The sequence below is a fragment of the Epargyreus clarus genome, unplaced genomic scaffold, assembly GCF_041222505.1.
Source record: "Epargyreus clarus isolate Ecla_fem2 unplaced genomic scaffold, WU_Ecla_fem_2.2 ptg000022l, whole genome shotgun sequence".
NCBI lineage: Eukaryota > Metazoa > Arthropoda > Insecta > Lepidoptera > Hesperiidae > Epargyreus > Epargyreus clarus.
This window is the reverse complement of record NW_027332229.1, coordinates 566,650-583,553: the sequence shown is the minus strand read 5'-3', so window position 1 is coordinate 583,553 and position 16,904 is coordinate 566,650. Positions and strand designations below refer to the sequence as shown.

The 16,904-nt window shown below is 37.4% G+C and overlaps 2 protein-coding genes across 2 annotated transcripts; one reads left to right on the top strand and one right to left on the bottom strand.

Moving 5' to 3' along the window:
• The first annotated feature begins 1,376 nt into the window (after window positions 1-1,376).
• LOC140751242 (thioredoxin-related transmembrane protein 2 homolog) lies at window positions 1,377-3,311 on the top strand. Its single transcript, XM_073085129.1, has 4 exons — window positions 1,377-1,778; window positions 2,005-2,268; window positions 2,396-2,530; window positions 3,028-3,311. The coding sequence occupies exons 1-4, from the start codon at window positions 1,486-1,488 to the stop codon at window positions 3,149-3,151; spliced, it is 816 nt and encodes a 271-aa protein (XP_072941230.1). The 5' UTR covers window positions 1,377-1,485; the 3' UTR covers window positions 3,152-3,311.
• A 9,328-nt stretch (window positions 3,312-12,639) lies between these two features.
• On the bottom strand, window positions 12,640-16,454 carry LOC140751244 (UPF0669 protein C6orf120 homolog). Its single transcript, XM_073085131.1, has 4 exons — window positions 16,128-16,454; window positions 14,636-14,727; window positions 13,392-13,571; window positions 12,640-12,911 (listed from the first exon to the last, which is right to left on the bottom strand). The coding sequence occupies exons 1-4, from the start codon at window positions 16,358-16,360 to the stop codon at window positions 12,799-12,801; spliced, it is 618 nt and encodes a 205-aa protein (XP_072941232.1). The 5' UTR covers window positions 16,361-16,454; the 3' UTR covers window positions 12,640-12,798.
• Between the last annotated feature and the right edge of the window lie 450 nt (window positions 16,455-16,904).

Sequence of the window (16,904 nt, the reverse complement as noted above, 5' to 3'; positions counted from 1 at the left end):
GACTATACGCATGAATAAATCTATGCTACCATATCCTTTTTTTTTATTACACTTTATTGACCAATAAAAACAAGTGGTACAATAGGCGGACTTAATGCTAAGTAGCATTTTCTACCAGTCAACCTTAAGGATGTGCAGAAAATATAAAGGCGGCGCACAATACATTTAATATATAAGATAATTAAAAGAAGAAAAAATATATGTAGAAAAAAAGAAAACAAAAGAATAGAAGGATAGAAAAAGAAAGTCAAACATGAGAATATAAAGAAAAAAGAGTGAAAAAAAGGACATATAAATAGATATATAGCAAATAAATAGATAACTAGGATGAGCAACGAACAAATATAAAATGCAATTACTTATTTAATATTAGATTTTTTAAAGATAATCCTAAGTTTGCTTTTTTTTTTAATTTTTCTGCACATCCCTAAGGTTGAAGGGGAGAAAATGCTATTTAGTATTAAGTCCGCCTTTTGCACCACACTGTTTTAACATGGTCAATAAAGAGCAAATAAATAAATATCCTCTTCTCAGAAGAGATGGTAGAAGCCTTTGTGGTTCGACTCCCGCGGCACCACCGCCACACCTATTTCTGATATAACAGAAGTGTTAGGCGCTGCTGTGTTCTGGTTTGAAGGGTATGGTAAGAGACATACTTTTCCGAGGCGTTCCAGCTTAGTCCTTAGGGGTAGCGACGCATCTGTGGCCGACAGGTAGGAATATCGTATCTGGGGTTGATTACAGATGGCCATGGGCAGCAGGTCGCCCCGCATCTTCAATTAATTTTAGATGGGGCAAAAACTGAAAAATGCCGCCCCAACCACATTTTTACCAACCGTTGCCTACGTACCTCGCGAATAATAATGTTCGTGCGAAGTTTAAGTCAAAGTTAAGTAAATGATTAGTTGTCCGTTCGTTTGCAAAGTGTGAATTTTGCCGCCCGGGGCATAGGCCTCAGCTTTCCCCCTCTAGATCTAGGAATCTAGGAAAGCTGATATATGCTGCGGTGCAGATCCGGACCTGGAGCCACTTAACATCAGTCGGACTGCATGCTCATCTGCTACTCCTATATTATAAACAAAAAGAGGTACGTTGCCTTACTATTGATTGCCACATTACAATTGATATTTTATTCCTACGTTAAAATCAATAAAGAGTGATCTGATCATTGATCATCTATGTGTATACATGTGTACAACGTATGTTGTAGAGACGTTTTAACGTGCTCGTCAGAAAAGAAAAAAAATGAACGAAATCTACAATTAATTTATTATTAAAATATTTTTTATTTTCTATAATGGCAGTATGGTACGATTATCCAATATAAAAAATATACAGAAAACTAAACTAATTTTGACAGTCATGTCATGTTGATTTCCTACGTCAGTGTGACATTTCCTTCCAATAATAAACCAAGGCTATTGATCAAGCAAGGTGCTAAATGTCCTGAAAAGTTTAATTTTAAGTGAAAATATTATAACTATAATGCCTTTGAACACCGATCTGAAACAATTACTAAAACCCTACTACTGGGTTAACATACTGCTAAGCATTTCGTATGTTACGGCGAAACGGACTGGTATAATCTGTAATTTTTTATTTCCGGAGTCCGACTGTGAGCTGGACAGCCGGGAAACGGAAATTCTATTTTTTTTAATAATCGTCGTCATGCTGAGGACAAGAAAGGCGGGAAGTGTGACAATGGTTAATTATCTGTCGTCGTCTTTCGTGTATACAAAAGTCGCGAATTTAATTCTTTGGCTGTATGCTGATGTGAGGTTGGTTCTTTAAATACTTTTTTTATAAATTGTTCGTGTTAATCTTAGTATTTTTATTGTTTAATTGTTTTTTTAATTGTATTGTAGTTCCTCTGGTAAACATTTGGTAATTAAAAGTCAGTAAAAAGTATAAATAAATTGTGATTTAAATATTTAATTATTTTTGTACATTTTCCGAGCAATGGTATAGGGGTTGATTTAATTAACTTAAGCTTACCATTTACAGATATGGTCTACCATACGGAGCTATGCTCATTCTGTGTGCTCTCCTGCTCCCCGAGCCCACCTACATGGGCCCTGAGGACGTGACCTACTTCCGCGGTGTCCAGACCCTGGAGGAGGAGCTGAAACGCCATAAGACCACCACCTGGATCATATGTCTCTATGCGGCCTGGCATCCTGCCTGTGTGAACTTTGCTCCTGTGTTCGCGGAGCTAAGTCATAGCTACTCTCTTCAGAACTTGCGCTTTGGAAAGTTGGATGTTGGCAGGTTGATCAAATTTTTTACAGTGTGAATTTTTCAAGGCCAAAATTTTTTAGGGCCAAATCTGAATCTGTAAATTAGCGAAAAAAATTTGATTTGTGGTAGTAGGATTGAAGCAGCGATGTGTTCCCAGGTACTCGGATGTAGCAGCGAAGTACCGCATTCAAGATGGCCCGACAAGCAGGCAGCTACCCACGGTGCTGCTGTTTAACGCCGGTGTGGAGAAGATGAGGAGACCACAGCCAGATCACACTGGAAAGCTGCAAAAGTCAGTAGTCATTTTCGTATGACACCAGTTCTAGGGTCATTTTTTTTGTATAATACTGGCCCGTTTTTGAATGTTTAGGGTGGACAACCCTTATCACTTAGGGGTATGAAAAATAGATAGTAGCCGATTCTCAGACCTACTGAATATGTATATGAAATTTGGTGAAAATCGGTAAAGCCGTTTCGGAGGAGTATGGTATGGTACGGAGTAGCAGATGAGCATGCAGTCCGTCTGATTGTAAGTAGCTACTGCCGCCCATGGACGTCTGTAATCAACCCTAGATATGATTAGATATTCCTTCCTGGTCGGCCACAGATGCGCTCTACCCCTGAGGACTAAGCTGGAACGCTTCGATAAAGTCTGTCTCCCTTACCCACACCCTTCAAACCAGAACACAGCAGCGCTTAACACTGCTGTTATAACAGAAATAGATGTGGCGGTGGTGCCGCCGGAGTCGAACCCAAGCGTAATTATATTTTATCTTACCATTTTTCCAGATTCCTCTTCTCCAAAGACAATATGAAGGCCGCCTTCGACCTTGACGGACTTTACCAGGAGTGCAAAGACAAGCTCGCAGCAGCTAAGGCGAAAAAGGCGGAGAAGACCGAAAAGGCGGAGTAGACCACAAAAGACCGAGTAGACCGCAGTAGACCAGAGTAGACCGGACTGTACTGAGTCGTATTTAGCTATTTATAAAATGTTTTAAGTCACATTTGTTATTGCTATTGCGTGGAGGATAAGTGAAATGATACTATAGATGGGCCATTACGAACGTGCGGCCCGAGTCCCGCGGAATGTGACAATGCCGCACAACTCGATATCGATAAAGGGATGCCGCTCGGACGCAGGTAGCTATAATAAAGCACGCTTTCTTTGATGACTAATGTAATAATATTATTAGTAATAATAGTTATCAGAAATTATTTATTACTTGCTAAACGTTGAAGGAAAACATCGTGAGGAAACCTGCAACCTGAGAGACATATTAAAAAAAAAATCTCTAAGGTATGAGAAGTCTCAATACGCACTTGGCCAGCGCGGTGGACTATGGCCTAATCCTTCTCATTCTGAGAGGAGATCAGTGCCCAGCAGTGGGACAGTGACGGTTTGATGATGATGATATTTAATTATGCAAAAATATAAATATGGGTGTTATTAAGGAACGTCTTAAAATACATCCTAAAAATATTTTGCATTATTTTCTTAACCTTTCCTTGATTACCTGCTATCGACTATCGACAAATCCGTTTTTTTTTTTTTTTTTTATAATATAAGAATAGCAGACGAGCATGCAGTCCACCTGATGTGGCTACTGCCGCCCATGGACATCTGTAATCAACCCCAGATAGGATTAGATATTCCTACCTGAGGTCGGCCACAGATGCGCCGCTACCCCTGAGGACTAAGCTGGAACGCCTCGGAAAAATCTGTCTCCCTTACCACACCCTTCAAACCGGAACACAGCAGCGCCTAACACTGCTGTTATTAGGTAGAAATAGGTGTGGCGGTGGTGCCGCCGGAGTCGAACCACAAAGGGTTCTACCACCCTTGTGACGCACAACACTAGAAGTGCGATCGAGTTCCGATACGCCCATAAGTGTGAACGAGAGGTCTGGTAAAAATGATTTATGACTCGCTTCGCACGTTCGTAATGGCCTGATTACATAGATTAGTAAATATTACTCACTCCTAACAAGAAAATGTACCCAGTTTTGAGAATTGAAATAGTTTCGTAAAAAAGTTTTGCCACGTGTCCGTGCTAAAATGTCCCTAAAATATTTGAAATAATTATTTATTTATTACGTAAATTACGCAGTATTAGTTATTTATTCGTAAATTTTCTCTAAAAATGTTTTTATTTGTCAAGAATTCAAAAAAAGAACTTTATATCACGGCGTGCGTAAATTGACGTTTTACGCACGCTTCGCGTGCGCAAAACCCCCATTTCCGACCCCGTAATATAAAATTTTATACAACACGCGGACGAAAAATGTTTTTCTGACTCGTGTGATTGCAGTCCTCGCCTGCGGCTCGGCCTGCAAACTCACACTTGTCAGAAAAAAATTTTACGTCCTCGTATTGTAATGTACTATACTAAAATAAGCCGTTTGGGCTTCATTCAATTCAAGGCGGCGAAGTATCTTTACTAATCTATGCCTGAGTATAATAAAAGTAGTTGTAGATAATTTAAGTGCACGCATTTCTTTGTTTGTTTCGTGGGATGTTCGTATTTGTGTATAGATATGGATAATGCAATAAAGTGTTGTAAAATATGTGTTCAAAGATTAATTTTAATGCTATATAAGTGTACAAATTTTAATACATTTAAATCAAGTTACTACGTCCTACATGTTCATCTCTGAAACCTCTAAAGTCTAAACCAATTGAAATTGAATTTTTTTAATGTATAATTTGATTTTTCCACCCTGTATAAAATGATCTGAAGAAAGTAGTATAGCTAATGATATTTAATTAAATGAATAGTTTATTGCAAATATTAGCTATATTAAGCTATAAATGTATATTAAAGAAATCATGTACAAGAATCTCGCACTTACGACTTTATTTGTAGATTTTTTAATAAATTGTTGAAACCTTTATTTTGTTTTTTTTTTATCGATACAATAATAGAAAATATATTAAATTCGACCCCATCATTCGGGGTCCCAGGTTACAGAAATCCAAGTTGATAGGTGTTTAATTACCTCCGTTATTAATATCGAATCTATCCAATACTTGCCTAGAGGAAAGTAACTAAATGTGGGCTAGTGCTTTAATATGGGCTAGCGACAATTCTCAAAAACTTACAGTCGAAAGAGGCAACAAACGACGATCGTACATCGCATTCACTCGCTCTAACATCGCACTTACTCACTCTCGTCAATCGCGCGCGAACTGTCGCCAGCGTCGGCCATACTTGTGTTGGTGCTGTCGAAAACTTTTCCGAGGTACGTATGAATGTGCTGTTTAATTAAACAATCTTAGGTCTAAATACTGTAACTATGTGTTTTATTGAAGAATGTAAGGTGTATTTTATGATTTTCGGTCGATTTATTGCTTGCTTCCCATGAAATGTAAAGTACACGATCAGATTTATTTTAGTTAAGAATTTCGAATATGGGCTATTACTATGGTCTTAAATATAGGCTAGCCCATATTTAGGTATTACCCATATCTGTAAAGTATTTTAGGTGCTTGGTTATGTCGTTCTATAGGTATCTTCTTATTGTTTTTTAGAATGGCTCCAACACAATCAAAAGAACCAAGAAAAACTTGGGATAAAGAGCAAATGATTAAAGCCATAAAAATGGTTCGCGAGAAGAAAATGGGCACTTTAAAAGCAGCAAAAATTTTCAAAGTACCAAGATCGACATTGCAACGCTTAAGCCTGAAAACAGAACTTAGTCCTGAAGAGGCGGCTGCCACGACATTACGTAGAAAAACAACGTTGGGGGTACAATTAGAAAAAGTTTTAGTGGATATGTGATTTTTGTAAGTAAATTAAGTGGTATTTGAAAGTAAATTATGTGATTTATTCCATCCACCAAAGTTATTTGATCTCTTATAAGATAAATATTTATAATTGTTATTTTCACAGAAGATATTATAAGTTTTTATTAGTAGCCCATATTTGAGTACCTGCTCCATATTTAGCATCTATTTTGATATTTGGTTCTAATGCTCAATATAATTATAAATTATAATATTAGGAACATATGATTGTTACTTAGCTCTTTAGAAATGTATGTGTGATTATTTTGACAACAATAAATGGTTAATCTTTTAATAGTTTTTTATTTTTTAAGCAAAATCAAAATGGTAGCCCATATTTGGTTACTTTCACTAAAGATCGAATTTATCAAAGTCTATTATAGTAGGAGGAAACTGTTAAATGATGATCTTTAATGGGCAAAACATTCAATAGCTTGATTATAAATAACGGGCCTTAACTGAGATCGAACTCAAATTCTCATCATCTGTTTGGAAAATCATTATAGCGGGTACAGACTCAGGCCGTTTGTCCACCGCACCGTCACCGAGCCGATACCGGGGACGAGATTATTTCGTCCCCGGTCGATTAGTTTGTCCACCGCGACCGATATCGGCGGTTTATTTTGTTCCAGCTGTATGGACAAGTTCCAATATGTTTTATATTGCCGGCACATCGGCCCGTCAAAATCTCGGTGCCGATCTAGCGGTCACGCCGATGTACTTGAAATATCGGCGGTCGGGATGACGGTGCTCGGATGACGGACGTGCGGTGGACAAGCGGCTATAGTAAGTGTACGTACGCTACTTCGGCGCCGTCATTAATTATCGGTATCGGCTCGGTGACGGTGACGGTGACAAATAGCGTCACGTCGAGAACACCCGAGAAGCGTGAATGTGATCGCTTTCTTGTCTCGTTCTCGCGCTCGCCTGTTCTCCGATCGGTGTCGGTATTTTTGCCCGCTTCAAAGGGTTCTCGGGCGAGAAAGCGAGCATCACGCTGCACTGTCGTCAGTTCTGGATAACGCGAAACTGGAGAATGCGAAAGAGGCATAAGTGTAGATCAGTCTAGCCTTCATGATTCTCGCGCAATTTCTCGGCGAGACTTCTCACGTGAGCCACTATTAAAGCTACTACTAAACTATTAAAAGTTGAAGGTGGTAGAACCCTTTGTGGTTCAACTCCGGCGGCACCACCGCCACACCTATTTCTGCCTAATAATAGCAGTGTTAGGCGCTGCTGTGTTTCGTTTTTAAGGGTGTGGTAAGGGAGACGTACTTTTCCGAGGCATTCCAGCTTAGTCCTCAGGGGTAGCGGCGCATCTGTGGTCGACTTCAGGTAGGAATATCTAATCCTATTTGGGGTTGATAACATACGTCCATGGGCGGCAGTAGCCACTTACCATCAAGTGGACTGCATGCTCGTCTGCTACTCCTATATTATAAAAAAAAATTAAACATATGAGCGCTTCGTGGGTCGTCCATAGATGTAATGTCATTGGGGTCTCCAAAATATTTATGATATTTACTAACCAATATTACAAAAACAGTAACAGGAAATAAAAGTAAAAACAAATGACTAGAATCGTTTATTTATTAATAATAAAACATCAATAAGTTACACATGACAATACGCGGTCATATTTTTAATAAAAAAACATTGTTTGACATCAATTTTTTAGGGTTCCGTACCCAAGGGGTAAAAACGGAACCCTATTACTAAGACTTCGCTGTCTGTCCGTCTGTCACAGGGCTATATCTCCGGAACCGTAATAGATAGACACATGAATTTTTTACAGATGATGCATAACGGTCGCCTCTATAACAATAAATACTACAAATAAATAAAGTTGAATATTACAGGGGGTCTCCATACATCAAACCGGCATTTTTCCATTTAACTGTTAAACCGTATTAGGGAGAGGGTTGAAATTTTTACAATCTGTTTACTACTATAACGGATATTATAATAAATACAAATAAAAACTATAAAACATATTTTAATATAGTTATTTTAATTTGATTATACGTTGCTTACGTTTCATTCATCATCACCTCAATGCCATCTATTTTTGTGTCATATAACTAAGTATTGTTGAAAATGATAAAATAAATAAAAATAAGTAAAAAATAATGAACGGTAGTACGGAAGCCTCCATGTGCGAGTTCGACTCGTACTAGGCGAATTTTTTATTACAGGTTTCCTTTATGTATTTTAGGGCTCTGTAGAAAAAGTGAAGTACAAGAAACAATTATTATTTATTTAGCACGACACTGAAATACTTGTGTAACCGAAGGGTCCTGGTAGACATTCTTGCTCCATCTTGATCAAGCCTAAAACTAGTATTATAGTCCTCGCCAAACTGCTAGTCGGCTCTGAATATAGCAACGAGTCGAATAGCAAATTGTAGATATTAACGGGACGAAGACAGTGCGGGACCTCTCCCGGCATCCGTTCGCTCTCGCCCGCGGGTACATACGAGTAGCTGCGTTAGTATGCCCTTACGTAGCTAGGAAATATATGCTTGTAGTTGTGCGCAACAACTTCAGAGCGGACTAGCAGTTTGGCATGGACATTACATAGCTGCGTTAGTATGCCCTTACGTTGCTACGGAATATATGCTTGTAGATGTGCGCAACAACTTCACAGCGGACTAGCAGTTTGGTACGGACATTACACAGCTGCGTTAGTATGCCGTTACGTTGCTAGGAAATATATGCTTGTAGTTGTGCGCAACAACTTCAGAGCGTACTCGCAGTTTGGCGCGGACGATACCAATGAACCAAATTATACCGAATTGGCCGATTTAATTAATCTATACATATAAATAAAATTGGAGTGTCTATTTTTAATATTGAAATAACCGCTTTTTACTACATGCATATGAATATACATACGGTACATACACCAAAATAACATTTTTTCCAATTTTTGTCTGTCTGTCTATTTGTCTTGGCTAATCTCTGAAACGGCTGAACCGAATTTGACGGGACTTTTATTGGCAGGTGGCTGATGTAATAAGGAGTAAATAAGGCTACTTATATTTTAGAACCAGCTGTGTCCCGCGGTTACACCCGCGTTATTTCCATGAAGTTATAGGTAAATATGGAGGCCAGACTTAGAACAAAATCTTGAGGCAAATACCTACGTATCTCCATCCCGCTTTCTGTGGGCCGACCTCTCTTTCTAGTGTGGACTATAGTATTGCTATCTTCTTCTTTAAATCTCCTAGAAAATTTTTAGAATTAGTCACCACACTAGCCTAACCAGAAGTTAAACACTGTCAAATAATTTACCTTTAAATAAATACTTGAACTATGATTAGTTCAATTGAAAATCCCAAAATCGTAGGTCACGTATGCATATCTGGGTTGGCAATACAACGAATTATAATCCCATTTCTTAAGGATTCGGTAATGTGGCAACATTGGCCCTATGTGCCAAAATAAATAAAGGTTACCCTACTTAGACAGAGAGGGTCTGCCCACAGAGAGCGAGATGGTGATACATAGGTTTTGCTTCAAGTAGGTATTCGAAGTGTGTTCTCCATATTTACCTATAACTTCATGGTTATTTCTAACCGCGGCGTAACCGCGGGCACAGCTAGTTATGAAATAAATTACTACTTATACCATTTTATACAGACATTGAATAGATAAAAAACTAAGCTAATTCTACTTTATACTTATCACAAAACTACATTCAGTCGGTTACATGACAAACAATATAGTTCGCGCCAAACTGCTAGTCCGCTAGTTGTCGCGAGCAGGTGAAGTCATAGTCATACAATGAGCATGATGACAATATTAAAAAATCGAATTAATGATTTACTTAAAAACAATATGTTTAAAGCCTTCTCAAAAATAGCCCAGTTTTAATAAAAACTTTAGGATTCATTATATTTTCAATAAAATAAAAGTGTAAAATAATGCAGTCGGCCATCTTGTCGGGGCGAAATGACGTCATTTTTTGGCGTGTCACCGTATTGCTTGAACTTTTCTATGGGATACCGAAGCGTGACGTCACTCGCGGACGCCATGACACCCGTGAGCGTTTTCGCGCTTAATTCAAAATTTGTTTTAAAAATGCTAATATTTCCATTAATTATTGCCGAAATAATACGATTTTTGGAATCAGTAGACATGTACCTACATTATAGGAAGGGAGTTCAAAATTTGTCATCATGCCTATGGCTAGAGATGTGCCGAGTCAGGTCGACTCGAGTCAGTACTCGAGTAGTAATAAGTGGTACTCGAGTACCAGTGATACTCGAATACTGACGGTACTCGTACCCTGACTCCAGTCTTATGTACCTTCATCATCAGCAACCCATTACAGTCCTACTGCTGGGCACGGGTCTCCTCTCAGAATGAGAAGGATTAGGCCATAGTCCACCGCGCTGGACAAGTGCGTATTGGTAGACTTCACATACCTTTGAGTTTTTTTTTTACCTTATATAAACGAACGAATGAATGCAGCAGGAACTGTGCAAGTAACACTTGTTTAATTTTATTTAGTGAGTGCCTTTTTTGTTTGTTTTCTGGTCTTCCTTGGACTGTGACTTACAAAGTACTCGAGTACTTCATGCTAACTCGAGTACGTTGTGAGTACTCTGGACTCGAGTGCTGACTCGAGTTTTTTATATGAGTACTAAAGTACTCGAATACCACTTTGGCCGACTCGGCACATCATTAGCTATGGCGACGCGATTCATTTCTATATTCAGAGCGGACTAGCAATTTTACGCGAACTATAACAAAACACAATCAAGATGACGTGATATAAATATGTATCCTCAAAAATATTATGCTTTTAAATTGCAAAAACCGCGCAAATTACACAGATTATGAATAAAATACGTACAGCTCCATTTAACGACGCAATAATTTTATGTTTTATCGACAGATGGCGCTGTAATATTGTTTTAAATTATTTAAGCGGTAACAATACTATATTAATCTGGTTACGCCAATGCACAAGAAACGATTATATTATGCTAATAAATATTATGAACTTATGATCATAAATAATAATGTATATGTTGCATGCAGAACCTAATCCTAATAAAGAATAATTAAACACCACAGATTATGAATAATTATGTACAGTTCCTTTACAACGCAATTACTATGTCTTTTGCATAGATAAGTATAGATATCTCACCGCCTTGTAATTGAAGGAAGCTATTAAATGGCTTAAACGGCTGACAGTTCTGTTAGCCGTTTAATGGCTGTCATGGTGTAATTTACGCGGAACTATGCCGACATGTGCAGTTAAGTGGTGCAAAAATAACACGAAATCGAAGAAAAAGTGCGGAGAAATATCGTTTCATTCGTAAATGCTCTAAAAACTATATTTTTTAAATATTTTTCAAACAAGAAAATAGATGACAGTGACAATTTCAATTGTCAAAACTGGTTACATTTTCTTGTTAGGAGTGAGTTATCTTTACTAATCTATGATACCAATGTACAAGAAATGATTATATTATATACTAATAATTATGATGAAAATATGATGATAAATATGTATATCTTGCATGTACGACCTAATAAGCAATAATTTAAATATTCAGTATCTATTTATTATGAGACATAGATCCACTTTTAAAAAAATAGAACATCTATTATTAATCTACAAAAAAATCTATCTAATAATCCACATTACAAAACTTACAACATCATTTTTTTAAATTACAAAACGTTCTCTTAACTTTACAAAAATTACTTGTACTTACAACAAATAAAATAAATAAAAAATATAGATGTCACGTGACCTCTCCCAGAAACCATGACTTTTTTAAATATATTTTACAACTATCATACCGACACTCGCAAGTAAAAACATCGTAATTAATTTTAGGCAATTCACGGGAAAAATCTTTATCAGATTTAAAAAAGTCTAGCTGATTTCTGTCAAATCCTAATGCTATTTTTTCTTGAAAATGTACGTAAATAAGGTACGTTATTCATTTTCGTTATCGTGATCGAACTCGAATGTTTTCTCGTTTTCATAGTGCCTTTGTTATATTGTGTGTAGATGTTAAAGTTTTTGTTTTTTGTTGAGTTTGTTAAAGTTTTTGTTTCTTGTTAATTTGTTAAGGTTTGCAATACCTGTAATCGTATTTTGACAATGACATTTCTTTGTTTACATTTTGGACAACCAATTACGAATCAGATTATAAGTTGATCTAATTTAACAAGATTTTACAAATGTCTACAAGAACTCATAGACATTTGAAGGCTCTCAAGGACCAAAGAACCTGCCCCTCTTTCTGCTTAGTCCGTCACTAACCCTAACACACACTCACTTAAATACTTTTCATAGTCACTTCACTGAGAAAATCATTATTCTCCACAAATGTCACTTAGTCATAGATAAGTATAGATATCTCACCGTCTTCTAATTGAAGGAAGCCATTAAATGATTTAAACGGCTGACAATTCTGTCAGCCATTCATGGCTGTCATGGTGTAATTTACGCGCAACCGACATGCGCAGTTAAGTGCTGCAAAAAACACGAAATCGAAGAAAAAACTAAGAAATATCGTTTCATTCGTAAATGATCTAAAAACTACATTTTTTTAATATTTCTCAAACACGACAATGACAGTGACAAATTAAATTGTCAAAACTGGTCACATTTTCTTGTTAGGAGTGAGTAATCTTTACTAATCTATGCTTATGAGCATAACTGTAGTTCACACTTCACTACCACTAAGTGTCTGTGACATTCACAAGTCGGAGTCGCACGGAAGGCCACTGGAAGAGCGGCCTGTCTCAGAGGACCACCAGGTCGAAGACTGTGTCCAGAACCTTGAAGAGCTTGAGGAACCTCGGCTTATCATCCTCATCTTTTATCGCTGCTAGCTCCTTGCGCTTGCGTTCTGCCTCTGAAATTGTTAAATGACCTTTTATGAATCAAATCATTTTTTTTTTAATTCAAAATAAGTTCTTTACAGAGCACTTTTTGACAGTCAATACAACTACCACCACTTCACAAGGTGTTTCGTTATGGAGAAGAAGCGGCGAAAGAAACTCCATAACACACATCTTTTAAAATAAAATGTTTCATACAATGGCTCTTAACCTAGTGGTACATGTGGACCTGGAGCTACTTCAGACACCGTTTTATCAGTCAAATAATCACTCAGCCTGTAGTACGCTTTTTTACATAGCGTTTGTTTAATGACAAGTTTAAACTTTTTTCTGGGAGATTCAAGATGTGGTCGAGTATTTTATTGTATTACCTCAGGTAGGAAACTAATCTTATCTGAGGTTGATTAAAGTTGTCAATGGCAGTAGCCACTTACCATCAGTTGGACTGCATGCTTGTCTGCTACTCCTATATTATAAAAAAATATATATATTACCTTTAGCAGCAGTCTTCGCAGCTTCCCCTGTCCTCGAGATGGTAGTCGGGGCAGCCATCGGTATACCAGGAGTTGCCTGGCTCGCGGACTGATACATCGAGTTCATCGTCACCAGGTCAAAGTAGACCATCATGGAGTATTCTGACCAGGAGTGGGACCAATGGCCGTAGACTCCTATACCTGTGGAATTTATATATTAAGGGTAGATGGGGCATATTAAAAAATAAAAATAAAATAAAATTCCTTTATTTCAGGCAACTAAAGACCCATACAATAATTAATTTCTAATATTTTCATTAGAAATTAATTATGTCTAGCTTAAACGGTGAAATCATAAGGAAACCTGCATACCTGAAAAATCTTAAAAAAAAAACTAAAAATTTTACAGGTATGTCAAGTAAAAAATGCACTTGGCCAGCGCGGTGCACTATGGCCTAATCCTTCTCATTCTGAGAGGAGACCAGTGCCGTTTAGGAGGTTAGGAGGAGTCGTTTAGGAGAAGTTCAGTGACATACACACGCATATAAGAATAAAGATGACCTACATCATTCATTAAAAATGAGTATATCTTTTAAACAATGTGGTAAATGTGATGTAGTTTTCAAAAACTCAGCGAATTCAGCCATCATGCTTTTTATAACCCGTAACAATGTAAAAACCTCATCATCATCATCATCATCAACCCATTACCTGTCCTACTGCTGGGCACGGGTCTCCTCTCAGAATGAGAAGGATTAGGCCATAGTCCACCGCGCTGGACAAGTGCGTATTGGTAGACTTCACATACCTTTGAGATTATTTTTTTTTATAAATCTCTCAGGAATGCAGGTTTCCTCGCGATTTTTTCCTTCACCGTTTTAGCAAGTGATAATTAATTTCTAATACACACATACATTTGAAAATCAGAGCTGCGTGCCTGGGATTTGAACCTCGGCCCCCTCGATTGAGAGGACGAGTTTTTTAACCACTAGGCTATCACTGTCGGCTGTAAAAACCTTTTTTTTTTTGTTTACGAGGGGGAAACCTATTAACCTATATAAATTTAACAGATCCCGTAGTGGTTAGACTCAGGCAGCACCACCCCCACACTCATTCCTGTCCAATAACAACAGTTTGAAGGGTGTGGTAAGGGAGACATACTTTTCTGAGGCATTCAGAGAGGACTAGCAGTTTGGTGCGGACTACACACACTTACAATTAGACACACAGCTTTCATTTGCTATTTCTAAAATAGAAGTACATACCAAAAGGTCTCGGGAAGTCATCCGGGATGTAAATCATATCCGTGCCGCATGTCTCCGAGCTGAAATTGTTCCTGTCTGCCTCGTAGCTGGGTCTGAAAGACACAAAAAATTTTTTTTTTAATCTAAATATATATAACTCAAAGGTGACTGACTGACATAGTGATCTATCAACGCACAGCCCAAACCACTGCATGGATCGGGCTGAAATTTGGCATGCAGGTAGATGTTATATGATCCCCAAGGGGATATAATAGGGGATGAAAGTTTGTATAAATCTTCTTAGTTAATAATATTACTTCGTAACGCGAGCAAAGCTGCGGGCAAAAGCTTGTGTTTGTATAAAGTACCAAGTGAGTTTGTATAAAGTAACTTTATATTAATTACAATCTAGCCTAATTTGAGACTAATGAGTAATTCTATGCTAACTTAAAATGCTAAATAACCATATAATGAAGGTGGCTTTCTCTAATCAAATCAAATCAATTTTTTTTATTCAGAATAGGTTCTTTACAGAGCACTTTTTGAATGTCAATACAACTACCGCCACTTCACAAGGAGTTTCATTATGGAGAAGAAGCGGCGAAAGAAACATCTAAAAAAAAGTTTTTTACAATGTTAAACTTAACCTAATGGTACATGTGGAGCTGGAACTACTTCAGACCACACCGTTTTGTCAGTCAAATAATCACTTAGTTTATAGCGTTTGTTTAACGACATGTATAAACTTTTTTCTGTGAGATTCAAAATGTGTTCAGGTATTTTATTGTAGTAGCGAATACAGTTACCCATTACCATTCTATTTCTAGTATTAAAGCTATGGTGGTTACACCGACACTGCACTTCTTTGTTTTATTATTTACTGAAAGATTCAAAAATGTATTTATTGATTCTGTTGGCTTACATACAATCTAGCAGTAGGCTGCTAGATTGTATGAATACTAGTTTAGGTGCTGTGATATCCTAGTGGGCGAAAATTCATCGTTCCAATGATGGAGGTCCAAGATTCAAACCCCACACGCAACTCTTTATTCTTCATATACTCTTTGACCGATAAAAATATGGTTAAATAGGTGGAATTAATGCTAAGCAGGTCTAGATTTAAATTTCCGTTTTAATTGTTTCAGAACTACCTTATAGACTATTTGTGAGGGGTGAGATGTAGGGGATTGGTTTCTTTCAATATCATGTACAACCCCTAATTTTTTAATCTAATTCTCTTTAATTTTTAGGTGACCTAAAAATTAAAAAAAAATATTTTAAAATCGGGGGGGTGTCTGCAACCCCCCTTATGGGAGGATATTATGAGATCGAACCCAAAATCTACATAAAATTCGACGGGTTATAAAGTACAGTTTTATCGGTATGTCTAATCAACCACTTTGCACTAGGCCAGCGTGGTGGACTATGGCCTAATTCTCAATCTGACAGGGATCCCCTGCCCAGTGATGGGTTGATGAAGGCTAAATCCAAAATTACCTGAGCATCTCCGTACCTCGAGGTATCACTGACGAAGAGGTCCGCGTCTCCCGTCGCACTATACAGCTCGATGATCAGCGGCCCCGCTTGCGCGAACGTCCAGTATGTGAAGTTCCCTGATGATACAGCGCCGTAAACAGAGTCCAATAATACCTTGTAGGTCCCCGGTTTTGGCGCGGTTGGCAGTATAGACGTGATTGTGGAGTAACATATGATTGATAGCAACGTGAATATTAATAGCCGACGCATTTTTATTAGCAAATAGTTGTAGAGAATCTAAATAAGTCGCGCCGGCTGTAATAAAATCAATTTCTTTGCCAGCTGACTGACCTTTCAACTGACAGTTGACATTGACATCTAGTTGACTAGTGTTGCCACAACAATATTTTTAATATTAACTTTCGCAGTCATGAATTCTCGGATATACGCCTACGAATATGGTTTTTCAAAAAATAAATCACAGATTATGTTAGTGCAATAATTAACGTTTCTAACAATAAAACAGACTTATAATTTTATACAATGTATCGTTACATGTATAAAATAATAATAAAATAATTTGCATGCATCTAGCGATAAGCCATTTTTCATCATGGCTTTGGATACGGGAGACAGTTATTAACTTATCGATACACACACCATGGATGTAATTCATTCATGATGTTTCTTCTTTCCCCTACTGGTTGATTTAAATCACAGACCTGTATTTGTTTGAGTTAAATCCTCCATTGACAAAGCTATATAGATATATATAAGATTATGTTTATCGGTGCTTAACTTTTATAATTCTATA

Excerpts from the sequence above, each read along its gene's own strand:
- LOC140751242 (XM_073085129.1), top strand. The coding sequence starts at position 1,486 with ATGCCTTTGAACACCGATCTGAAACAATTACTAAAACCCTACTACTGG. Across the intron at positions 1,779-2,004 it reads TGGCTGTATGCTGATGTGAG|ATATGGTCTACCATACGGAG; the intron begins GTTGGTTCTTTA and ends TACCATTTACAG. Across the intron at positions 2,269-2,395 it reads GGAAAGTTGGATGTTGGCAG|GTACTCGGATGTAGCAGCGA; the intron begins GTTGATCAAATT and ends ATGTGTTCCCAG.
- LOC140751244 (XM_073085131.1), bottom strand. The coding sequence starts at position 16,360 with ATGCGTCGGCTATTAATATTCACGTTGCTATCAATCATATGTTACTCC. Across the intron at positions 14,728-16,127 it reads TTCGTCAGTGATACCTCGAG|ACCCAGCTACGAGGCAGACA; the intron begins GTACGGAGATGC and ends TGTGTCTTTCAG. Across the intron at positions 13,572-14,635 it reads TGACTTCCCGAGACCTTTTG|GTATAGGAGTCTACGGCCAT; the intron begins GTATGTACTTCT and ends TAAATTCCACAG.